This window comes from Acipenser ruthenus, chromosome 2 (assembly GCF_902713425.1).
Source record: "Acipenser ruthenus chromosome 2, fAciRut3.2 maternal haplotype, whole genome shotgun sequence".
NCBI lineage: Eukaryota > Metazoa > Chordata > Actinopteri > Acipenseriformes > Acipenseridae > Acipenser > Acipenser ruthenus.
In genome coordinates, this window is record NC_081190.1 from 71,901,503 (window position 1) to 71,929,269 (window position 27,767).

Consider the following 27,767-nt stretch of genomic DNA (forward strand, 5'->3'; position numbering starts at 1 on the left):
ACAACAACTGTACTGATGTTACTGTGGTATTGAAAAGCATTACCACTATATTGGAGAATGCATACCGTGATAAATATGAATATCACTGTGGGTCATGTCATTGCAGCGGCCCTTGTGATACCATTGCCCCTTATTATCAAGTACAGTACTGTACAGTACATTGCTTTGGTAGTGCCTCTGCCATTGAAGATCATTTGGTAAAGTCTATAATCTGTAAAAGCTGTGTTTCATTCAGACAAGAACACACTGCCAAAAATGCTTTTTTTATTCAAAATAATTATTTATTTATTACTAAAAAAATTTAAAGCCAAGACAATTCTTTATTTTAAGCCAGGTAAGATTTTTTTTTATTTTTTATAATTGAGTTTTTTTTTTTTCTCATAACAAGAAACCACTTTCCTCATGAGATTAGGATTTTCTAAGAGTAAAGCACACCAAAGAGTTTTGTGTCTCAAGGGATTGTTTTCTTTATACAGCGTTTAATGGAAAATATTCACATGCACCTAGTACTCATTTTAAAGCCTGATGGAGCTGTCTCTGGATTTAAATGTGCACTAAAAGCCCACTTATATTTTGCAGAGCAGAAACACACACTTTAATTTGAACATTTGCTGTAAATATGTTTTTATTTGTTTTCTTTCATATTGATTGTAATATGACAGGAGGCGGATGTTATTACGGCGAATTATAGTGTTTATATATGTTTAGCATAATATTTTTATAAAAGGAAAATACAATTGAGAAGAATGCAATGAAAATACATTTCCTTCACTGGAGGAGTCACACCAAATACGACAACAGGGCTGCAACGAAGGGTACATTTTGACCTTCGACGGTTGGGAACACATTACCGAAGGACGGTTCGAACCTTCGCTGGTACTAATTTGCATAATTTACTGATGACGTCACCATAGCTACTTGTTTAATTATATTTGATTGAAAATCCTGTTATTTTACAGGTAATCCATATAAATTAAATAAAACATCCACATGTAGTTTAAAAATACGTTCTATAGATGGACGGCGGACGGTGCTCAGTTTTCGAAATTAAAATTATTAGTGATTGCGTATATTTTGTATGTTTCAAACATACCATAGCACTTCTCTTACACTGTCTTGTATACTGGGTATTCAGTACATATTTTACTGACACACTACAACTGCTATAGGTACACCCCCCCCCAGTGCTTTGGATACTATACCCTTCCATGCACGGCAGTGGCGCCATTGTAGTGGATTTTAATACAACAACTTTTGTTTATGTAATATGTATTATACAAACCAAAAGATCCAATTTTTGCATTCGAGTGACATTTAATGTGTGATTTATAGTATTCACACATTATCAACCAGTTTCTGTTAAGAGAAAAAAAAAAAGTACAGTGCGTGAATGCCACCTGATGAACCTTCAAAGGTTTAAAACTACCTTCAAATTCCTGGCTAGCGAACGAACCTTCGAACACAACCCTATACGACAGTGGCATTCTGTGGCGGGCCAGATAAGGCAATGTCCAAACCTTGGGGGGTCACAGGGCGCTCAAGACGTACGTAGTGGTGGGGGGTTGTTTAAATGGTCATGAAAATCTGATTATCCAATCACACTTTGCATACAGTAACAAAACGTTGCAACACTGCACTTGCACCAATCAACTAATACATCTCAGAAGTAACTACTTAATATGATATAATGTTTGATCACCATTAATAATAAAAATAGAAAGCAAATATCATTTCCTGACCAGTAATCAACCGACATCTTGCAAACAAATAATTATACAAATCTCACAGTAATGATATTAAAACAGCATGTTATTAATTTTAATTTTATTAAAACTAGAAAATGTTTTGACAATTACAGCACAGCAAGCATTCAAGTTAACTAACGAAAACACTTATGTTGTATAAGTAGGGCTACTGATTTTCCACGGCGGAATTAGGCATTGGGAACGTAATTGGCATTTTGGGAATGGAATTCTGCTTTGCAACTGCACCTTTACAAAAAAAAACCCTGCGCAAACAGTCTTTTACCGCTGTTATTCTCCTATAAAAAATAATGAATTGCTTTGAAAACTACAGTACCCAGAAGCCCAGCGATGATGCTTGTATAAAACGTTTGTGTATGTTCATTTGGATCATTGGATAACAAGAAAACAGGTGTTTTTTGTGGGCGTTACGCTGATGGACTGTCTGTCTCTGCTGCAGTGCTGCCTGTGTGCTGTGTGAGTCGAGTTGTTTAAAAAAGCAACTAGCTGTTTTGTGAGTTATGTTCTGTGGAATAATTTTGGAGTTGTATATACATAAAAGTGAAAAGTACCTGAAAAAAACGATCGTCAACCCCCCCGATTTAAAAATTAAATTTATGTATTAATTTATTTAGTTATTATCGCAAATCCATTACTCCGTCACCCGTTCAACACAATGAAATGACACAGTGGTTGAGGTGAAACCGTTAGTTTTATAACTATTAATTCTAATCTGACACATTTCCAGTGTAAACATAATGGTAAAATTAAGAAGAAAAAAAAAATCAACCTCACTGTCCAAAGGAGGAAAAAAACAAGGTTTGAAAACTACATTAACATTATGGCCTATTCACATGGAAGTAATTCAGTCTCTCTCTTTTTTGTTTTTTTAATTTGCTTTTGGTTACAATTTATGAATTACGTGGCCCAGCTTCTGCTAGTGAGCAACAGTCCCTTCAGGTGTGCCGCGGCTGCAGAGATGCATTTCACTTTTTGCTGTCATATTTTAATCAGAAATTTACATGACTTTGCATATCCACTTAGATTTGCATTATCTTCAGTGAATACAACTATATCGTCATTTTTCCAAACAGTACATTAAAGGTAGCCTACCCTTTCCTGCAACAGAACTTTCGACAGCGACAACCCTGGTTGATAATTTTATTTTACATCTCCATACTTGAATATGTATAAATATCTCTTTTATACATGTATGTGGATTTATTATTAATTGACCTACTGCCCACATCGCAACCAAGATATGTAGAATATCTCTTTCATACATGATGTATAGGCCTAATCAATCTACATACCACGTCGCAACCAAAAATGCGTCACATACTGGAGTGCTCGGAGCAGCGTTTCACCCACGTGGATTCGCTTACCCTTATACAGGGCAGCAGTGTGGAGTAGTGGTTAGGGCTCTGGACTCTTGACCGGAGGGTTGTGGGTTCAATCCCCAGTGGGGGACACTGCTGTTGTACCCTTGAGCAAGGTACTTTACCTAGATTGCTCCAGTAAAAACCCTGTATAAATGGGTAATTGTATGTAAAATAATGTGATATCTGTATAATGTATAATGTGATATCTTGTAACAATTGTAAGTCGCCCTGGATAAGGGCGTCTGCTAAGAAATAAATAATAATAATAATACAGTACATTACTAAGGCCGTACCTATTTATTGATTGACACTTAACAGTAGCCAATAACCACTCTGGGCTCACTGATTGGTAGGTATAGACATCCGGGGTAGATTTAGTATCCTAGTAGAGCTCAACTGATATTGTTAAGCGAGTGAACATTTTGCAAGTGTCCAAAATGAATTATAAAATTTACAATAGTTACTGCAGCGGATCGTATACAATAATTTTGCATTCTACTGGTGGCAAACTATTTTGTACAACCTGGAATGTTTCATTGGATCACATTCGTCGAGCTACGATCCAGCGGCATTTAGACTCAGGCAGCAATCAAAAACGAAAAAGGTTGTGTATAGTGCATTGCTTCAAAACGAAAAGGTTAAAAAAATAAAAAATAATATATAATATATATATATATATATATATATTCTGAAACAGCGGCATGTGAAAACATAGTAATGTTAAATATTATTAGTTTCTCTCAAGACAGACGGCTACAGTTGGGACTGATTTAAAACAAAATAATATGTAGAAAATACACTAACAAAACAGGTTACTCTTGATCTCTGCATCATCATCCTGTATTTGTTCACAGATGCATATTCTCAGTAACTTTTAGAAGCAACAACATAGATTACGTTCTTGACAGTAAGTTAATATATACAAGACATGTTTTTAATTTCATGGAATATTCGATTTCATTAAAATATTATCGATTTGTTATCATGGGGTCCCAATCAATAAATATTTTTATTATTATCGTTAGAAGCTAATTAAACTGACTCAATTTTCTCCACAAATTGGCCAAGTTGTAGTTTGATCTGCACACAAATTTGAACTCTAAAAATGTATCTTATTGCTCATTTATTTAAAAAATTTAAATAAAAAAAAGTAAATAATTTCTAAGAGGGTCAAATGACCAACCTAGAATTTAGTCTGCCTGGGCTGGAATAACCCATATTAAATTATTCCTCAGTTAAACCAAAATCCAGATTAAATTAATTATAATAAATATAATATGTGAGGATTAAATATGAAACTACTGATAAAACAGGATTTCAGGTCACCTTTTACAGGTTACATTTTGAATTTGTGTCAGCCACCATGATTAGGAATCAGTTTTGCCAAATTTCTATCCATTTGAAAAAATAATAATAATTACTATATATTTACATGGTTTTGAAGATATACTGTATCTTAGAATATACTTTACCAATCTTAAAACATTTTGCTGGGGCTCTCGAGTGGCGCATCCAATAAAAGCACTCGCGCAGAGTGCAGGATGTGCCCTGTAGTCTGGACGTCGTCGGTTCGAGTCCAGGCTATTTCTTTGCCGACCGAGGACGGGAGCTCCCAGGGGGGAGGGAGGGTTAGGTCAGCCAGGGTGTTCTCGGCTCACAGCGCACCAGTGATCCCTGTAGTCTGGCCGGGTGCCTATGGGCTTGCCTGTAAGCTGCCCAGAGCTGCGTTGTCCTCCAATGCTGTAGCTCTGGGTGGCTGCATGGTGAGTCTGTAGTGTGAAAAAAGCGGATTCTGCATCAACAGGTATTATGTTAATATAATTATGGTAAAGTATTTTCAGTTATGAATTACACACAACATTTGGACTATGTATATTGCCTATGCACTGTAGGGCAGTGTGGCTGAGTGTCCCGCCCCTATAAACAGCATCATGAAGACCAAGGAGCTATCAAAACAAGTCCGGGATAAAGTTCTGGAGAAGCACCAATCCGGGTTGGGTTATAAAAAAATATCCCAAACTTTGAACATCCCCCGGAGCACCGTTAAATCCATTATTAAAAAATGGAAAGAATATGGCACAACCGTGACTCTGCCTAGAGAAGGCCGTCCACCAAAACTCAGTGACCAGGTAAGGAGGGCATTAGTCAGACAAGAACCAAGAGGCCAATGGTAACTCTGAAGGAGCTGGAGAGATCCACAGCTGAGATGGGAGAAACCGTCCATGGGACAACTATAACCCGGACGCTCCACAAAGCTGGGCTTTATGGAAGAGTGGTGAGAAGAAAGCCATTGCTGAAAAAAACCCATATAAAATCCCGTTTGGATTTTGCCAAAAGGCATGTGGGAGACACAGCAAACGTGTGGAAAAAGGTTCTCTGGTCTGATGAGACCAAAATTGAACTTTTTGGCCTTAGCGCAAAACACTATGTGTGGCGCAAAGCCAGTACTGCTCATCACCCTGAGAACACCATCCCCACGGTGAAGCATGGTGGTGGCAGCATCATGTTATGGGGATAATTTTCATCGGCAGTGACTGGGAAACTGGTCAGGATTGAGGGCAAGATGGATGGAGCCAAATACAGGGAAATTCTAGAGGAAAACCTGTTTCAGTCTGCAAGAGACCTGGGACTGTGGCGGAGGTTCACCTTCCAGCAGGACAATGACCCTAAACACACAGCCAAAGCTACACAGGAGTGGTTTAAAAACAAGAACCTGAATGTCTTAGAATGGCCCAGTCAAGGCCCAGACCTCAATTGGATTGAAAATCTGTGGCAATTGCTGTTCACCAATGGTCCCCATCCAACTTGACAGAGCTTGAGCAATTTTGCCAAGAAGAATGGGCAAAAATTGCAGGATCCAGATGTGGGGTGAATACTCATGCAACCAACAAATGTCTTTTTTTTTGTTTAATTAACTTTTGTGTCACAATAAAAAATATTTTGCACCTTCAAAGTGTTAAGTATGTTGTGTAAATCAAATGGTAAAAATCCCAATTAAATCTATTTTAATTCCAGGTTGTAACACTACAAAATGTGGAAAAGTCCAAGGGGGGTGAATACTTATGCAAGGCACTGTATGTAGGATGAACCCATATTGGTGGACCAGGTCAGAATTGAAGTTAGGGCCCAGAGAAAGGTGGTTAGTGTTCCCTCAATGCACCTCACTTACCATTTTGTGCTTTGGCCACGGTCTTAACAATATTATTATTATTATTTATTTCTTAGCAGACGCCCTTATCCAGGGCGACTTACAATCGCAAGCAAATACAAATACATTCAAGTGTTACAATATAAGTCATACAATAAGAACAAGAAATACAATAATTCTCAAGTGTGACAAACCACAATTCAATAATACAGCAGATAATAGTGAAAGTTACATCAGGATATGATTAAATAGTGATAGTTACATCAGGATATGATTAAGTACAAAATACTACAGATTAAACACTTGGCAGATTACAATATTCTGAGGTACAGGATTAAATGCAGTAAAATAGGGGGCAGATAAGAGCAAAATAAAGCATATTTAAATGAAGGGTGATAGTGTCCCAGGATACAACAGAGGAGTTCTACAGGTGCTGTTTGAAGAGTTTGAATAATAGAGATATTCAACCACCAGTCTAAAAGTTGGTCATTTAACATTATACCTTGGTATGTGAAATTGAGAAGTGAACAGAATATTAGGATGTTTCTTGTTTGTTGTTCATAGTTTGTTTTGTGTTCTTCAATTACTAAAACTCCAGATAATGGGTAAGCACTTCTGAATAAGAGGACTGCATATCCAACTGATTCATGTCTTGTTTCCTGCCACTGGGATTGAATTAAAAAGCGATTTATTAACACATTTATTTCTGTGTTATCAACTTGGCTTGTGTTATCCACTTGGCTTGAATTGGGACTCTGATTGCATAAGACTTGAACTCATTGATACATTAATGTTTTTTTATATGAATCATTTGCACTATTAACCTAAAAATAAGGAAATAAACATTGCATGAAATTCAAAACGGTTGCATTCAGCAGCTCACTATTGCACTCAATGCCATTAATGTATGACTCATGGTCATAAATCTGTACCAAACTTAGACAAACTACATTAGGTAAGTTTTTGAATTGCACATCATTATACTGTATACACATTTCTGTTTCCTCTGCACAGTAAGTATTGAATGGAGACACTAAACACACATCTCTGAAAAGTATACTCAGATGTTTTAAATAAACACATCCTGGAAGGCAGCCAGTAAGTTAATAGCAAAATTACAGTGATTCAGCTTTCAGGGCATATCCTGTTATTTGTGTTTTACAACCATTTTGTTTTTAAGATGGAAAACAGTTATAGTTCACATGCAAACCCAGCATGATTCACACAGTACGCATTTTGAATATAGCTTATTACATTGTGGGGGTTTACATGACATAACAGCGAGTCCAAAACCGCGCCGACATCACCGCGAAGGACATTACAGCGCCGACCATTACAGCGACTGCCCATAACAACGCTACGACATCACCGCAAAGGACATTACAGCGACTGCCCATAACAGCGCTACGACATCACCGCAAAGGACCTTACAGCGACTGCACATAACAGCGCTACGACATCACCGCAAAGGACCTAACAGCGACTGCCCATAACAGCGCTACGACATCACCGCAAAGGACCTTACAGCGACTGCACATAACAGCGCTACGACATCACCGCAAAGGACCTTACAGCGACTGCCCATAACAGCGCTGCGACATCACCGCGAAGGACATCACCGCGACTGCACATAACAGCGCTGCGACATCACCGCGAAGGACATTACAGCGCCGACCATTACAGCGACTGCACATAACAGCGCTACGACATCACCGCGAAGGACATTACAGCGCAGACCATTACAGCGACTGCACATAACAGCGCTATGACATCACCACAAAGGACCTTACAGCGACTGCCCATAACAGCGCTACGACATCACCGCGAAGGACCTTACAGCGACTGCCCATAACAGCGCTACGACATCACCGCAAAGGACCTTACAGCGACTGCCCATAACAGCGCTACGACATCACCGCAAAGGACCTTACAGCGACTGCCCATAACAGCGCTACGACATCACCGCGAAGGACCTTACAGCGACTGCACATAACAGCGCTACGACATCACCGCAAAGGACCTAACAGCGACTGCCCATAACAGCGCTACGACATCACCGCAAAGGACCTTACAGCGACTGCCCATAACAGCGCTACGACATCACCGCAAAGGACCTAACAGCGACTGCCCATAACAGCGCTGCGACATCACCGCGAAGGACATTACAGCGACTGCACATAACAGCGCTACGACATCACCGCGAAGGACATTACAGCGCCGACCATTACAGCGACTGCACATAACAGCGCTACGACATCACCGCGAAGGACATTACAGCGCAGACCATTACAGCGACTGCACATAACAGCGCTATGACATCACCACAAAGGACCTTACAGCGACTGCCCATAACAGCGCTACGACATCACCGCGAAGGACCTTACAGCGACTGCCCATAACAGCGCTACGACATCACCGCAAAGGACCTTACAGCGACTGCCCATAACAGCGCTACGACATCACCGCAAAGGACCTTACAGCGACTGCCCATAACAGCGCTACGACATCACCGCGAAGGACCTTACAGCGACTGCACATAACAGCGCTACGACATCACCGCAAAGGACCTAACAGCGACTGCCCATAACAGCGCTACGACATCACCGCAAAGGACCTTACAGCGACTGCCCATAACAGCGCTACGACATCACCGCAAAGGACCTAACAGCGACTGCCCATAACAGCGCTGCGACATCACCGCGAAGGACATTACAGCGACTGCACATAACAGCGCTACGACATCACCGCGAAGGATATTACAGCACCGACCATTACAGCGACTGCACATAACAGCGTTACGACATCACCGCGAAGGACATTACAGTGCAGACCATTACAGCGACTGCACATAACAGCGCTACGACATCACCGCGAAGGACATTACAGCGCAGACCATTACAGCGACTGCACATAACAGCGCTACGACATCACCGCGAAGGACACCGCGAAAGTCTTTCAAGGTGCAGGGTAGAAAGATTTTAAAGTTAAACAAGCATAGTACCCACACACTTATATATTATGCTCCAAAGTGTTTATATTTTTTATTATACCCAAGATCAACGATTCGATCTGCAAGAGATCTTCATCAAACCTGGTGTGCAACTGCTTTACAATTGGGCAGTATGAGTCTCACAGACACTGTTAAGTCATATTAAAACCTGCATACTGAGGCGGGTGGGGTTCCTGGTAAGTGACGTGTTTGTGAACTTCGCAGAGTCTTCTGGGAATTGAATTGTAGTTCGACGCTGTGATGTCGTAGCGCTGTTATGTGCAGTCACTGTAATGGTCTGTGCTGTAATGTCTCTTGCGGTGATGTCTGCGCGGTCTTGGATTCGCGGTGATGTCGTGATACGATTGTGGGGCATCTATCACTTCTAGAGGGCAGCTGTGTGGAGTAGTGGTTAGGGCTCTGGACTCTTGACCAGAGGGTTGTGGGTTCAATCCCAGGTGGGGGACATTGCTGCTGTACCCTTGAGCAAGGTACTTTACCTAGATTGCTCCAGTAAAAACCCAACTGTATTAATGGGTAATTGTATGTAAAAATAATGTGATATCTTGTAACAATTGTATGTCGCCCTGGATAAGGGCGTCTGCTAAGAAATAAATAATAATAATAGATACCGGTAGGCTCTGGGTTTTTTGGGGGGGGGGTTTGTATAGCTGATCTCTAGTTCTGAATGGTCTATGCTACAGTAGTAGACCCTGATGGCAGTATTCAGACTCTAATATGACCATGAAAAGCCAGTGTTTACTGCTGAATATAGAATCTATGGGGTTTTGCATGAGCAAAATGTGCTCTGTGGAAAGAAATCTGCAGATTACAAATTACAAGACAAGCAAGAACCACATAAAGACATAAAGATATACTTCACATAAAGTACTGCTAGTAAACCACAGGACATACAGTACTGTAATATTCTTTATTTAGAACTTGTCTGTACTAGAAATTGTCTGTACTTATACTGAGAGGTGAAAGTAAGCCGGTACGGAGTACCGGCAAAACATTTGCCAAGGTAATTTTATACTTCGACAATCAAAACGATTGTTTAGGCTACACAATTTTTTCTTTGTATTTAAGCAAAAGAACTCGCAGTACCTCAGGTCCCGTTCACATGACAGGATCACAGTACATGTGATCGCCATGGTAACCGCCACTGTGTAGACTCGCCCTTGTGGCCCTTTCCAGACGGTTTTCTAGCACCCAGGGCTGAAATGCTGCGCAGATGCTACAGGCCACCTCACTCTCAAGGGCCAAGGTGGCATGCTGGACGCCCAAGCATCGAGCACACAGGGTATGCCTGTCTTCCTGAGGGATTTTAGCCCTACAGGACAGGCAAGCGTGAAACCCGGCGTTGCTCGTCATCATGGTGGGGTGTTCAATACTGACTGCACCGTGTGTTGTGTGCACAGAACACCGAGTGCAACGTGTGCACGGTGTGCACCGGTTGTACCGAGCACCGTGCGTATCAGGCACTAATTGCACTGTGTATCGTGTGCACTGCGTGCACTGAGCACCATACATACCAGAGAGCCAAGGGTGATATACGCACCGAGGCACTAGAACCATGTGTATTGGGCGCCATGCACACCGGGTGCACCGAGTATCATGTGCACCGAGTACCATGCAGCAAAGTATGCACTTGTACCGAGTGCTGTGAGCAACGCGTGCACTGGACGCTGTTAGCACCAGGCACTGTGTGCAATGAGCACTGTGCGCACCAAGGTACCGAAGTACCAAGGGCTGAGCGTGCACCGAGGTGCCGAAGCACCGGGGGGCAGCTATGCAGCGTTGTCTACCCTAACTGCGTGGTCACACACCTGGTCAGCGCATAGCATGCACCAGGGAGACACAAGGGCCGAAGCCATGGCGGGTGAGCTGAAAAGTAAACAGCAAACACAGCGAAAAACAGTTAGGGGAGAACACACTATTGTTTGTTATGAAAGTCCCAACTCACCGAGGTGGGTGGGCCTATGCAGAGAGAGATGTTTTTCGCATATAAAATGAAATGCAAATGTAAAAAGCAATAACACAACAAATCATTACAAAACAAACATAGAGTGACATTTTTAAATTGTGAGGTTTATACAGAAAATACTTTAAAGGGGAACTGTACTCAAAATAACAAGGCTGTCTAAATTATCTGTATACATAACAAATGCGTCTCGCTGCGCCATTTTTGTTAAAAAGTCAAGCGTCGCATAACCACCTCGCTAAGTAAATAAATAAATATTAAACGTAGGCTACGAGAGTAATGGCATTGGCAGCAAATGCAGCTTCCATGATGGAAACAGAAAGAAAGCATTATAGCAATCAGCCTTTCGGTGCGTTCCCCTTTGAGAGGCGGGCTGCGTGCGTGTGTCAGTCAGCTGCGTGTAGCAGTGACGTTTCAGTACACCAGTGCAATGTGTTTATATGATGGAGCGCACACTTGCAGATATTGTCAGCGTGTTGTTGTAGCTTGTAAATGCATTTGAATTAAACAAAGCAAGCTTCATAAACGCAATGCTTACCGGCCATTTGTTTAAAATAGCCGAAGCAATATTCAAACCAAGCTGCTTATCGGCTGTTGGCATTATCAAGAAATAGCACAAAGTACCGTAATAGAGATATTAAGAAAGTAGAACCAGGGAGGCAGGGACTTCAAGAGTTAAGAAAGAAGCCATCAGTTGCAGGTTACTGTACATTTACCGTTTGTTTTGTATTTTTTTTTTTTTAAAGCTTTGCATGGAGATGGCTTCTAGCAAACCGCATAGCAACACTATATTTGTAGCCTAATTAATCTCGTTTACGTTTGCTTACTTTTAAAGCAAAAAATGTCCCCATGTTTAAAGCAGTTTGTGTGTTGTTTTTGTTCACAAACCATCTATAGATGTTCGCAAATCCAACTTTTTCACATATCCGCCTATACCCCGGTTCACAGGAGGTCAGATATGTGACGTTGTACTGTATTTCAATTTTTTTGTCAGCTTTCTGGGTCAGCTGGAAATGCAGGCTGCCGCCATATTGGAACATTTCTGGCACCACTGTTCTGTCATATCTTTGACAGCCACCCACACCAGTGAACGCCGGCTGGGTGAATTATGTCGGAATGCAAAGCATTCGGGTGCAAAAATAACAAAAGGAAAAACAATAACAAAGTATTTTTGTGTTCCTTAGCCTTTAAACCAACAAAGGGCGGCCATAACAAAACAATGGCTACATAATATAGGAACAGGACATACGCTCAATAGAATACTACGTGTGACTACAGAGCAAGTCAACGACAGGACGTCACACAAAGCACGACAGAAGAACAATGTTAATTTGTTTTACTGTTTTTTATACAATATACTGCTCAAGGAGAGGCTGAAAATGCGTCAAAAGCTTAAGTTAACATGGTTTCTATTGAAATGGTTATATATTCATTTGCATTACAGTTCCCCTTTAAATAAATACTTGGAATCGTAGTTGTAAAGGCTCAGCTGTTGCCATAGACACGGTCTGAAGGGAAACGGAAGCTCTGACTAGCATTTGCGCAGATGTATAATTTGAAGCGAGTCGTTTGGGAATTAAAATTGTGATGGAAGAGAAGAGACGCTCGTTTCTAAAATGCCTAAAGCACATATAAAAATTAAACAATGCTGCAAAGAATTTGACCATGAGGGAATGTATACAGCTGATGTTGACAAAATAATGATTTCGGCTGGAATGGGAGTCGAAAGATACCGTCGTTAAGCACCATTAGCTGTTTATTGCTTTTGGGGAAATATGGCGTGTTTGCTTGTATTTTGTATTAGTATGCTAATTCTTTGTTTTATTTCAAGTGGTACAAACTTTGCACTGAAGCAAATGCTGTTTTGGTTTTAAATTAATTTGAATGAATGAATCTGCATTACTTAGTGTTTAAATACTGAGAAACCCCAAGCTTGCTGTATACTGCTTCTGTGCAATGCGATTGAAATACAAATCCTCTTGTTTAATTTTTTTAATGTGTAGATTGCTGTATGTGCAATTATTATGACAGCCCCACAATAGTAGCGCAGTGTAAATTATATATATATATATATATATATATATATATATATATATAATGTGGAAGACTTGCATCACTCACGGGTTCGTTGCCCCTTTAAAAATAGAACCAGGACTCAAGAAATTGATTTTCTCGCGCTTCACGCGCTATTTTTTTAATGAACACAAAATAAACAAACACAACAAAACAGAAACAAAAACCTAACTCCGTTTTGGAGCACTAACTAAACAGGTTATTCCCTGACTAACTTGCAGGACGGCTAAGCCGTTTACCTGACACCACAACATAAACAAAAACCACACAGGCTTAACACAGCACTTACTAAATTTTTTCCTCTGGACTGCTCGGAAGCAGAGCACCTCTCTCCTGCTTCCTTCTACTCAGCAGGCCTAAACAGACTAGCTGCCTCTCTTAAATACCCTGCACCTGGTCCTAATTTGACAATAATTACCAGGTGCAGGGGATAATGAATAATAAAACAATTAACAAATTAAATTCAACAATAAAGCAAAACAATTAAACAATAAAGCAAAACACAATTAACTCAAACAAATGTGCATTTTCACATGTTTTCCTCAGGGAGGCTTTAACCCCCTCCCTGCTGTCTTACAATATATATATATATATATATATATATATATATATATATATATATATATATATATATATATATATATATATATATTGTGAGAGCGTGTACATTCCAGATCAAACTTGTGCAGATGTGGGGCCATGGGTGTAAAGAATGCACACTCCACCTGGGTAAAGGCCTGTATGAATCTTTGAGGAGATGTTTAAAATAAAACAAACAAAAGTAATAAAGTCTGAAAAGACAACATAAACCAACTGGATGGTAAACAAAGTGTGGCAATAATGTAAAAGGTTTAAAAGTTAAATTAGGGAGTTAACAAAGGAACGTAAAGTGGTTATCATAGGTTGATTAAGAAATGGTAAACCACAAACTTGGGTTTAAAAAGAATCAATGTTATGTTGGGTTGAAAAAGGTATGTTATTATATCGGATAGAGTATATGGAGGCATTAAGACCCTGAGGACGATATTGATGTCAGGATTATCTCCAATGTAGGTTAATTGTTTAATTGTGTAATTGTCTGGGAGTTAAAAGAGTGGTAAGGTTGAAAAGGTAGGGGGGAGGGGAATCTGAAGAGGAGTTGCTGAGAGCATGAGTGGAGTTGGTTGTGCAGAAAGAAACGAAAGTGAGGAAAACTAAATAAGTCACCTGTGTGTGTAAATCGGGGTTAACGGGAGTAACCTGTCCCCGTTTAGAGAGGGACGATTTAACTGTTTAGTTAGACCCAAAAAAGGGTTTAGGCTTTTCTTTTGTTTTTGTTTGCACCAACGGTGCATTTGTTTTGTTTTAAAATAAAGCCACTCCCTGGCGTGTTTCATTCTAAGTTCTGTTTTCCTTGGAATTATTCTTGCATACAACACCAGGAGGCCATTATCCTGAAAGACAGCAGCAAATTTGTTACTATATATATATATATATATATATATATATAGTATTTTTATAGAGGGCATGGACAGTATTTACTGTAAATAGGCAGTTGATTAAAGAGTGGGGGACTGTACGTTACCGTTACTGACGCTAATGAGAAATTATGGTAAATAAATTATTTTTGTTTGTCAAAATGTTAAAAGAAATTGGAATATGTTTAATAAAAAATATGTATGTAGTTAAAACATGAATATACTATTATTGATAAGCATCTATTTAAGTTGTTTTATTAATGTGTATATGTAGTAAAATGACAGTTGTGAAAAATAAAATGACATTTGTGAAAAATAAAACCAAAAATTATAAAAAAATAAAAGTAATTTCACGGGGCTATATATATATATATATATATATATATATATATATATATATAAGCAATCTGCCTTAAAGTGGGAAGAAATAAAACACCGGAGACAGCATGCCGTGAAAAGCAGTTATAACTACTATTTTTATTTATGAATCTTAATGCTCTTTCAAAGCTGTCTCTTACTCTTTTAATTATTGCCTTTAGTTCTCCTTCTGACTACTCACAGCCGGCAGCGCAGTGTCCATTTTTATATCTCCCGCTTCCCCCCCATGTCTCACGCCATTGGTCCATTCAAAACACAAAATTTAAATGAGCTCTGGCGATTGGTTCCTTCTCCCCATTCGCTGATGTGACGCTTCGATCTCATTCACACAAAAGTAAATAGCCAGAGGGGGCCAATCAAGGCGGCACCCACGTAAAAGAGAGAGAGAGAGAGGTACGCACTCGCCACACATTCTAGCACAGACACACACTCAACATTCATGCAGGGCATTTTACAGTACAATCCCACCCCTCTCCCCAGTCTCTGATACAGTCCATGTTGCCCATGTCTGAGCGTGGCTTCCCCCGCTGCTACATTGCTCCCCACCTTGCACACTTCCCGGCCTGGGAAGAACTGACCTGTGTCCTGAAGCAAAGGGGCAGTCGGATCCAGCGACGCGGTCTGGTTCTGTCTGCGGAAGCAGTCTGGTCACCGACAAGGGGGACGGTTTGCGTCCGTGGCAGGTGATTGGATGAGGTTAGGTTAGCGGGGTGCTGGCACCGTCTTTTAGAGGTGGGTCGGGGTGAGGGTGGTGAAGATGAGGGGGCCGAGACCGCGTGACTTGAGGAATCCAAGTGCAATGGGGGACGGCGGCGGTGGCAGCTCCTCGGGTGATGTTCGGACAAAGGAGCGGGAGATGGTACGGTAGCTTGTGGCTCACTAACTGTTCAGTCACCACGGTAGGGGCCGAGCCGGTCTCTGTGCAGGACGAGACGGCGACCAGCTGGGGGTAGTTTCACCCGGTATACCACTTCACTAAGACGCTCAAGGACTTCACAGGGACCCACCCACAGGCTGTCAAACATCGGGCAGCGACCTTTTCTCCTTTTAGGCCCGTAGACCCAGACAAGCTCCCCTGCTTCAAAGTGCCATCCCCTCTCGTTGACATCATAATTGCGCTTCTGTCTCATGCTGGCAGCTTGCAGCTTGTCTCTGGCGAACTGGTGGGCTGCGTCCATCAGGTCTTGTAACCGGCGTGCGTACTCGGGACCGGGAGGTAATGGCCTTGAGTCTGGGGGCCGCCCGAACAACAGTTCCGCAGGGCTCTGTAGTTCCCTCCCCAGCATAAGTAGGGCTGATGTGCAGGCTGTAGACTCCTGCACCGTGGTTCAGTAAGCGAGTAGGATTAGCGGCAGCTGTAGGTCCCTGTCCCGCTGGTAGGCTGGTAGCAATATCCAATTGAGTAGAGCGTCCGGTTAAATCGTTCCACCAAACTGTCGCTTTGAGGGTGAAGGGGGGTGGTTCTGGTCTTCCGGATCCTCAAGCGGCTGCAGACATCGCCAAGCACCTGCGACTAGAGGTTTCTCCCTTGGTCAGAGTGCAAGTCTTGTGGGGCTCCGAACCAGAAGAAGAAACCTTCGATAACGGTGTCCGCCACCATGCATGCCTCTTGATTTGGTAGGGGTATGCTTCTGGCCATTTAGAAAAATAATCCATTGCCACCAGCTCGTAGCAATTGCCATTGTCAGACACAGAAAGGGGGCCGAGGACAGCAGCCCCAGTAGTAGGACTGTTGTAAACATAGCAGGGTCTTTTTAACCCCAAAGTGCCCTGTGTCATGTACTCCGTGAACCGCACTCAAGACCGCAGACTGTAGTGTACAGATGACCACCAGCTGCCATCTCTCCTCTCTTGACGCTGGTTCCAACCAGCGGAGTTGGAGGACCTCTTCCCGGAGGGCCAAACCGTCCCACAGTGCCCACAGTCCTTTCAGTTGGGGAGCTGGTGGCAACGGTTTTCCAGGCGGGGCACGTATCCCCTGCAAACCATAGGAAGATGGGCCATAAATCCAGGTCTTGCTCCTGTTGTGCTCTCCACTCTGGCTGGAACAACGGTGAGCTCGTAGCATGCCTTTCCTATCTCTCCCTCTCCTCTCCTAGTTCCTTCCTCTCGCTCCTGTTGCTCTCTCCTGTCACAGTGACGGCAGCCGGCTTGCAAGCAGGGGCATCTCAACGGGCCATCCACATTCTGGTGACGATTGCCAGCTCGGTGTTGGATGGCAAAATCATATGCTTGGAAACTAACCAACCACTGGAGGGAGACGTGGTCGGTGTGCAGGGTGAAGTGTCTCCCACGTAGGTATGGTCGGAATTGTTTAAGAGAGGCGACTACCGGCAGGAGTTCTCGGCGGGTGATGCAATACCTGCCTTAGGCTCGGCTGAAGTATGCGATGACTCGTTTGCCATCTGTTGTGACAGCACCGGCCCAAGTCCTTGATCACTGGCATCGGTATCAAGGAAGAAGGGTAACTCTGGCGCTGGGTGCATCAGGGTGGGGGCCGGAATCAGTGCATCTTTCACGGAACCAAAAGCATCTGCACACTGCGCGGACGATAGGAAAGGTAGATTTTTGTGGAGTAAATGGTGGAGGGGGGCGGCGATGGTGGTGAATTGGGTTACAAAACATAGGTAGTATGAGGCCAGACCCAGGTACCCCTGAAGCTGGCATTGGTTGGCTGGGGGAGGCCACTTCTGGACAGCCTTGATCTTTCCGGAGTTGGTGCTGATCCCGTCCCTCCCCACACGGTGTCCCAAGAATGCCACCTCACTTTACGTCAGTCGGCACTTATCAGGATGCAGCTTGAGGCCAGCGATCTTGAGGCGCTTTAACACGGTTTGCAGGTTAGCCAGGGCTTTGTTAAAGGTGGCGGCGTGGACCAGCAGGTTGTCTAAGTAGACCAGGCAGTGCTGAGGGGGATGCCCGTCAGCACCCGCTCCATGAGCCTTTCAAAGGTGGCAAGCGCGTTGAACTGCCACAGTGCTCTCCCCATGGAGAAGGCGGTCTTGGGGCGGGCCTTTAGTTCTCCTTCTGACTACTCACACTCACAACAGCAAATGGCAGTGCAGTTCCCATTTTTATATCTCCCGCTTCTCCCCCTGCCCCCCCCATATCTCACACTATTGGTCCATTTAAAACACAATATGTAAATGAGCTCTGGCGATTGGTTCCTTCTCCACATTCGCTGATGTGACGCTCCGCTCTCATTCACACAAAATTAAATAGCCAGAGCGGGCCAATCAAGGCGGCTATATATTTATTTTTTTAAATTTTTTTATTAATGAACTAATATTTTTTTGTGTATGAAGACATTTTTTAAATGTGTTAAGGTTATATTTTGGTCAGAATAATGACTGCTCTACTGGGAACATATTTAGCTGAGATGATCCCTGAGGTTTATAATATATACCTTTTTAGATCAATCTGTTACAGAGAGTGAGGCTGCATAATTCAGTACTTCATAAATAATGTACTGTCTTATAAAAGTTTACCACGCTAAATGTGCATTTACCATAGCCGTTTACAATGGCTTGCCATGTGTATTAATATGCTTTGCCTCTCTGGACTTTACAATGCTTTCACAAGGAAAGAGACATTATCATTATATTTCCTCAGAGCTCTCTCTCTCTCTCTCTCTCTCTCTCTCTCTCTCTCTCTCTCTCTCTCTCTCTCTCTCTCTCATTTTAAAGAGTAAACGAAATTTGAAAATGCATTACAAATGGATTTGCAAAATGCTTTGACACTGCCTTAGTAATGCACTTGAAAACAATAAAGATGTTACTTTATCAAGCAACAGATGTTTTCCAGCATAGATTGGGAAATTGGCATTTCATGTAAAGACTTTCATGTCATCAAAGTAACATTTTAAACCATGTTATGCAAAAGAATGTGTTATTTTTTTGTATTTGTTAGATAACTGAGATTACATTTTTTTCCCAGAGCTGTTAAGCCAAACATCTTTAAAATATGATGTATGCTAAAAAATAAAATAATAATGTTTACATTCAGTATTTTTGAAGGTTTAGAAGCCAATGTAGAAATGTTTTGCTTTATATGTGTTCCATATGTATTAGCTTTATTTATGTTAATGTACAGGTACATAATGATGTAGTAGCAAAGACTGACGGAGAGGGGGGTGGGGGGTGTGCCATTCTTGCTAAAAACTAAACAAACAAACTGGCCCACAAGCTCTGCTTTCTGAAAAAGTAAAAGGCTGAACTATGGTAGGATACTGTACTGTAATGTAAGCTCAACTGTAATGTAAGCTCAATTTGGTGTACTGTAGTTATCCACAGACTGCCAAGCTTTGTGTTTAATGCATTCAGGGAATTAGCTTGACACATCTAAAAGCAGACCAGAAATAACAACAGTATAGGCATGGCTTCTGTTACTTTCTTTAAAGGTTTGATGGATGTTTTTTTTTTATTTTATTTGTTTTACTTAAAGAAAATTTAAGCAAACACGCTTTTTAAGTTTACTATTTTGATCCAGAGCAAAATGTTTATTTTCATGTCCAAATTTAGTCAGTTCAGGGTGCTCATAGGCTTTCAAAACCAATTAGGTTTTATAGTTAGATTTTGAAACTTCACCAATCAGTTCCACTCTGTAGACTAATTGTAAGAGCTAGTTGGTCCTCTCAGCGCATAATGGCTGTTGCTGTATCCACTTTCACCTTGTTAAAGTACTACCTCTTTGATCTTTGTGTAGTGCATTGAGAAGCTCCACAGGATTAAAAAAACAAAACATAACATGCAATCTAAATGTGTGATTTTCTTTGTAACCTGGGCGTAGAATTCTTTATAACCGATTAATACCACAAAGGGGTATAGAATGGAAAAATAATGCACAATGACTGACAAATCATTTTGAAACTATGAGAAAAAATATATAGTTAATTGGTTTGTAAACTAAAAATATATGATGCAGGAAACAAGGCATTGTATTTTGTAGTGGAGCAAACAGGTAACAGACTTCCATTTGCCACTGCAGTTCATAGGGGCTCATTCTCTGAATGGTCCTTACTGTAAAAAAAAAAAAAAAAAAAAAAAATGCTTTTCGCTATAAAATGTTAAGTGCATGGTACAGTATTGCAAAAAGGTTATTCATGGAAATGATGTGCTTTTAAAAGTCTGGGTTTGGTTGGAAAGAAAAGCAGTTATTTGCACATGTAGTTGGATTTGGCATGTCCAACTTTTTACTGACCTATAAATAACCATGTATTGTTCAGCTTCAGCTATCTTCATAGGTCAAGACATTATTGTTTGGCAAGTTGGTTCTTGGTTGTGATGTTTGCTTAGTTGAGTACAGAGCCTTGGTTCAAACAAGCAATTTTGGGCTCAGGTAACACGTTTGCTGAAACGTTACTGGTCACCAAGACAGTCTGCAAAACCTTAAACAAGGAAAAAAGAGTTACTCGCACAAGGGGAAATAAACAAAACACAAGCGATTGATGGAAACTCGCAGGCAACTTTTAATTTGAATCCAAGATATCATGCTAATGTAATGATTTTGATCTCAGTCATGAATATGGTAGGAGTAAATAATAAAAAAGAATACAGCCTAACAAAAGCACTGTATACACTGTATATCGTATGATATGTTGTACAGGTGGGAGAGCTTTAACAATAATGTGTTGCAAGGTTTGTCTGAAGATATTTTGATGATGATATAAAACCTTATGTAAATCACACTTCCCACATCTGAGAATGAGTAATATTCTGTATTTTTGGAGAAGTTATATGTTTCCTTTTTTATTTTATTTTCACATGCCGTGAAAGGCGTTCTGTTGTTTGTCATGATTGTGAACTAGTGATTTTTTTATATTTGCAGTCATTTGAGGGGGAATAGTTTTATTTTACATTTTTTAAACAAAAACATATTTTAGTCACAAGGTCATAGTTACTATCACCAGGCAACAGAACTGTGTCTAGACCTCTGAAATAAATACAGTCTGACTTTCTCTCATACTACATCCACTAATTATGAGATGGGCAGGACTCTCCTATTGTTTGGTTAGGCGGGAAATTGCCTTGGCAACCTGTGGCAAAGTGGTTAGTAGTGCGCAGGTGTAGAGGTGATGCAGTGCTCAAACAACAACAATAACACAGTTCTTTTAATTGTTGTCACGTTTTGCCACCGTCAAATAATAATGCTGGCAACTACACAGCAATGTGTAATTACACAGAGCTAAGCAAAACGGGTTCAGTCCCAAAATAATAATACAAGAATACAGGCACGGCTCTGTGTCCTGTCTCGCGGTGCTCCAGTGCTGGTGGTGAATACACAGTTATTGGTGACTAGTGCAGTATTTGGAGTCCAGGTTTAATGCTGGCTGGAACAGCGACATCTCCCGGTTGTTAGCCGTCTACTAAATACAAATAAACAGTGATTAACAAAACAAATACAAACACTCACCGTTTCGTTTTTACTCCTCCCTGGTCCTTTCATAAAAACCATAACAAAGGAACAGATTGCATCGTCACATCACCTAAAATACCCTTAGTCACGCCCCCTCCGATAGCTAGTTCAATCACTACTCCTCCAATCCATGACTGACACATCACTTGCCGTACTAGGGCGATGACTTCTGGTATTGTGACTCCGCCCCCTTTCTGGATGGCCGGCTTCCGACTGACCCTGGAATGAACTGCTGAACCATCCAGTACGAGGCACACTGTTCCTGTTATACAGCGCCCTCACAGGTTGGGAGGGAGATTGTTGACTAGGATTCATTCGCTCTCTGTCACACAACCCACACGTAGACATACACCTTATTTTCTCGGATCTTAGTTGAAATGTTTTTTTGTATTATTATTAAACTGAAATGTAGTCTTTACGTAACAAGAAAAAGAAATTACATATACATATATATGTTGCAGCCGGAGGAATGGCTGAAAGGCATCAGAGTTCTCAATGATGCATCATCTGCGCAGGGTTCAAGGAGCTGTCACCAACTCCTTGTAGTACTTGGCAGCACTGATGGACTTTGGGCAGGAGAACTCTGCTGGCCTGACGTCATTGTCCTGTTGTTGACCATTCTCCCTTTGTTCTTCTATTTTGGGGCTGTCGAAGACAGAACAAACATTTTGGCTGTGTATTTTTTATTTATTTTTGTTTGTTTCTGTTTGATTATTATATAACTTAACTGCATCAATAAAACATGTACATTGGGCTCTATTCGTTATTAATTATTGTTTTGTGATACCTCATCGTACATGCTTTTACTATGCATTTATTAAACGAAATAGACATTTACAGTAGTCTCCGCTTATAGGAACACCCACTAAGAGAACACTTCGCCTCAGGGAACACCCTTGTGGTGAAACAGATGTTTCCCATTGTAAATGCGCTGGCTAAAGGAACAGGAACTTCGCTTAAAAGAACACCTTCTTGGCACCGATAGCCATTCGTTCACAACGGATACAGTACTTTTTTATAAAAAAGCGACTTGTCATCGTGAGAGTGTCTTGAGGGACACTGATTGGTTTATTAAATCTTTCCAGAACTACGTCATGTCATTGAATTGTTTTGTATTCTGATTTCCACGAGTGCACCTCATCGCTACAAAATTACATGTAAACAAACGGCAAAATGTGCCGCTGTTTCTCTTGTTACAAAAAGTTGGAAATTGTTCAAGCTCTTGAATAAAACCTGAATCAGACACAAGTACATAAAGATAATTAAGGATTGCTTGGTACAGCCTTTAGTTATAGTAAAGTTGAGTGAGGTTACATCACAAACGGTATTTTCAGTGAAGTCTCGTGAGTATAAGGTAAGGTTTTCTGACATGTTTCCATGCAAAAAAAAAAAACTGTTTTTGTTCAATTGTATGGCTTTATAGCGTGAGAAGGCAGTTTCGCCACCCTTTAAAGTCATGCAGTGTTTTAGACGTGCACTTCCTGTAGCGTGAGGAATATGCATGGTATGTGCATGCTGGGCCACATAAGTCATGACAGTGGAGAGAGAATTTCAAGTTTCTAAACTGCATGGAAACCTGACCATTGTCCTTTATTTTGGAAACATATTCTGACATTTGGGTTTGTTTGTTTTTGAAAGGGCAAAATTATTAAATATTACCAAATTTTACAAGTGGTAAGTGCTACCAAAGATGGGATATTCAAAGGTGAATACAGTAGCTGTGCACAGTTCTGGCCTCTGACAGTTCTGCATCAAGGCTCCTTTTCAATAGCAAATCCATAACTCAGACACAAATAGCACAACCTTGGCTGGAGTGAGTGTAGATTAAAATAGAAACAGGAGACCAATTTAGAGGTTTTTTTTTATTGCTGGATTATTGGCATTACACTTACATTCTGTCTTTTGCAGAATTGCTCTTTTTCTTAAAATAAATCCTGTGTCTTTGGAGATTTGCACCAAAGCAGAGACCCTCTTTTCTGTTTAAATAAAGTATCCCGTTTGGTTCAGTATGTATTTCCTTGGTTTTATAAGGCACTCACTGTTATTTTTAATTACTTTTCAGGGGTTTTATCATTTTTGTTTCTTGGGAACAACAAGGTTCTGTTTCTCTGGAAGACCTGACGATATTATAGGACAGCTTCAGACTCCATTAACCTAATTATACTGTGGGTAGCCGTCTTGTACCTATAAAGAACTGGACAGATCTTACAATTTGATGCTCCCAGTTTTTATACCTCACACAAAACTTGAACAGCCACCTAAACCTAAAGACGATATATGGCTTCACCACAGCTCCTACGTGAAGTGGATTCTGTTGACACACAGCTAGATGTGCATATGGAACAGCATGCCAGTGACCTCTCGAATACATTCAATAGGAGCAGCCCGTCAGGCAACGATGAAGGAAGTCAGCCCAAGCAAAGCACTTTACCCAACGGCCTGAGGAAAAGCAGCAGGAAGCACCAGGACTACATTAAGATCTCTGTGCCTGAACCAAAGAAGCGCCTGCCACTGGAATGGTGGAAAACAGTCATTGCCTTTGTCTACGCCCTCTTCAACCTGGTATTAACCACGGTCATGATCACTGTGGTGCATGAGAGGGTCCCGTCCAAAGAGATCAGCCCACCCCTGCCCGATAAGTTTTTTGATTACGTTGGTCGAGTTGAATGGGCTTTTTCGATTTCAGAAATAAATGGGATGATTTTAGTAGGACTTTGGTGCTGTCAGTGGCTGTTCCTCCGATACAAGTAAGTATCAAATGTTGGTTTATATACTGAGCATCAAAAGAAACTTATCACTAGTATAACACATTTATTTTCGAACAAAAATAAAGTATATGAATGGTGGACATTGACGAAATGTTTTTTGTTTCTTTTTAATCACGCAATCATTCATCCTTGACCATGACACGCTTGAGTGACTATCACTGAAGCACATGCACTTAATCACCTAATTTAGTGAGACAGTTGATTGGACACTGGATATGGAGTGATTTCAGCTGTTGAATTGTAAGCTTGAATAAAAGCAATAAAGAAAATCACAAAAAAAAACAATATGCCACATTTGTCAAGAGAGCAGCGCTTTGGTGAAATCGGCATGTTGGGGGCTGGACTAGGGCCGTCTTGGGTGCTCACAGCCAGCAATTTCAAATCTGGTGAGATGGTATAACCAGACACACTCTGTCAGTGACAGGCCACGAATTGGGAGACCAAAAGTCATAACACCTGCCCAATATCGACAGATCATTTCGAAGCATCTTTGTTATGTCAATTGTTAATCACCACAATACCAGGCTATTCTACAGCCGACCGTGGACGGGAGCTTCCAGGGGGCGGCGCTCAATTGGCCGAGCGTCACCCGGGGGGAGGGAGGGTTAGGTCGGCCAGGGTGTTCTCGGCTTACCGCGCACCAGCGACCCCTGTAGTCTGGCCGGGCGCCTGCGGGCTTGCCTGTAAGCTGCCCAGAGCTGTGTTGTCCTCCGACGCTGTAGCTCTGAGGCGGCTGCACGGTGAGTTCGCAGTGTGTAAAGAAGCAGGCGGCTGATGGCACACGCTTCGGAGGACAGCGTGTGTTCATCTTCGCCCCTCCCGAGTCAGCGCAGGGGTGGTAGCGGTGAGCTGAGCATAATAAAAATAATTGGGCATTTCAAATTGGGGAGAAAATAATAAAAAAAAAAAAACTAATTGGCAACGACTAAATTTATTAAAAAAAAAAAAAAAGAAAAAAAAGAAAAAAAGAAAAAAAAAAAATCACCACAATAAAACATCACAGCACCTGCTCTAAAACAGATTTTGTCATTTTTCGATCACATCTAGTGAATTTTATCCAAATATAAGTGATACGTTTCTTTTGATGCTCAGTATATACATATATGTTTATTCTTTAGATCCATACCTAATTGGTATTAAAGTTATCTGAATGAAGAAAGCAGTAGACACTTTTTGAGGAAAACTAATTATCATGTGATTATATATGAAAGTATATAACACATCCAGGGTAGCAATGGTTAGTTTTGTATTATTTTGCAATACAAATGTCAAGTTTTTAAAAGGGTTAAAGGTAATGGAACGATCACCTACATTTTACTTGCTGTACTCTTCCATTCCTTATACAGATCATATGCTCAAAGTACACTTTCTAGCAAACATACTGGGTTAAAGTAACATTTCAGATTTACATGCCTTATATTTAGGTAGTCTGTTACTGTTTCACTTGGGTCATTTCACATCAGCATTGTCTGCTTGGTCAAAGCATGTCACTGGGAGCAAATTATGCCAGTCATTTGGGAAAACAGATGGTTGATTAATAATTGAAATGAAGGCTTTTGAGGGGAAGGGACGATTTGACTGTCCAGATGTAAATCAGTGTAGCCAATAGTCTTTTTTGCAGTGATGTTTATTAGGGCCTGTAGTTATAAGAAGAGCTATAAGTTCTTCACTTTTTTTTGGATGTTTGCTATAGTTCTTTGCTTTACATACAGTATTCAATTTTTAGGAGTTTCATTGAAATAAAATGACACTGAAGAGGTGTTACAAAGCTGCAAGGGTAAACCTTATTTAAAGACTTTGAGATTCTTGAAATAAATCTTTTGGCAAAAAAAGGGGGGTATCCCATTGACTGCAACCTGCTGTTCAAAAGGTGTGATTTGTGGCACATTTCAAATGAGGAGAAAAATACTTAATTTGACTTAATTGTCTTTTTATGAAGCTATTTTACTGCTATTTTTATATTTTAAAATATGATTGTATGACTCACGGCATGTTTAGTAGGTAAGTGTCACTGAAATATTATTTTTATCAACATACTCCAGTGGTGTCTTGATGATAAACAGAAAACCAGCAACACCATGTGTTCATGGCTTATTAGAATACACCACCAAGCAGATGATTCATCTAGCTCAAAGACTCCCCTGGCAAGCTCTAGCAGTTAGCTGCATGCCTTTGTTGATTGTTAGCTAAAGGCATGCAAATATCACACAAAAGTGCAGGAACAGTACAGCGCAGGAGTATGGTAATGAGTTTGTAAACAAAACCTGAATTAAAGAACTGAACATGTGTGGCTGCTTATTCAAAGTGCCTCTGCCCTTCCATTTCACTGGGGGAAAAATGCATGTGGCTGTTATGCAGGTTTAACTGTATATTGAAATGAAACAACAATACAGTAAGCTGGCCGTGGTAAACAGAGTGCTGTAAAATGTAGGAATAGAGTAGGCCTGTGTTGTGGTGTTTGTACAGAATACTGATATGTGTCTATTGTTTTATTGTTTTTCAGGTCAATAGCAGCAAGAAGGTTTTTCTTCATAATGGGAACCCTTTACCTGTACAGGTGCATGACCATCTATGTTACAACGTTACCTGTGCCCAGTATGCACATTAAATGTGCTCCAAAGGTATATTTGTCTCTAGTGGAAGACTGAAGACAAAGTTGTATAATGTATTCTATGAAAACTGTCAGTGTACACTTTCTAATTTAAAAAACATGGTTACTTGGGCTGCTAAAAGGGTTAAAGGGTTGAAATGCCTCTTAACTTAGACATGAAGTTAGCCATGGAAGACTTGCCAGGATTGCAAGGCATGGTCCATCCTAAAATAGTGCTGGCAGATGTAGTGCATTTCCAGTGAAAATCAGGCATTTATCCAAGTACATTTTGTTTTTACATTTAAGGAGTGTTCAGATATGTTTTACTTTATCTTTTTCTATTTACAGTAGATGGCCTTAAAAGTTCAGAGTTAGTAAAAAAAAAAAAAAAGTGTATGTTTGCTTCAATTACTGTAACTTTCTCTGATTCTTTATATTGTGTATGGATGCTTTAAAACCCTTTTCAATTTGACAAAGGGAAGTGACAAGAGCTAATGGATTGAAGTAAATTATCTGCAATAAAATGATCAGTTTGATCATTATAAGCAGATACCGTGATTGAGCCACTGCTACAACACTGTGTTTCTTACTACCTGTAGACAGCCTACTGCCAGTAAAGGCAAACAATAACAACAGAGTCCAAGAACAACAAAAGTCAAAAGTCAAGTGGTGCAAAACAATATTTACAAGTGATTATTTTTTTCACAAAGAAGGACAAACGCTATATACATTTGAGGGGGCTGCAGAACGATCGCTATTCTGCTAAGATGCCGGAGGAAAAGAAAGACATCTCTCAGGTTAAGCAGGGACCGGTCTCTAGTTCTTCTGGAGCCTGTAACTTG

At 40.9% G+C, this 27,767-nt stretch overlaps 1 protein-coding gene across 2 annotated transcripts in view; it reads left to right on the plus strand.

Moving 5' to 3' along the window:
- LOC117409125 (phosphatidylcholine:ceramide cholinephosphotransferase 2-like) overlaps positions 1 to 27,767 on the plus strand; it is a 64,517-nt gene that overhangs the window by 15,749 nt on the left and 21,001 nt on the right. For both annotated transcript variants that reach the window (XM_034014764.3, XM_059000414.1), the window contains exons 2-3: positions 23,630 to 24,314; positions 26,839 to 26,956. In XM_034014764.3, coding sequence (XP_033870655.1) covers positions 23,845 to 24,314; positions 26,839 to 26,956 — 588 coding nt within the window. In that variant the 5' untranslated portion in view covers positions 23,630 to 23,844. The remainder of the gene's footprint in view (positions 1 to 23,629; positions 24,315 to 26,838; positions 26,957 to 27,767) is intronic.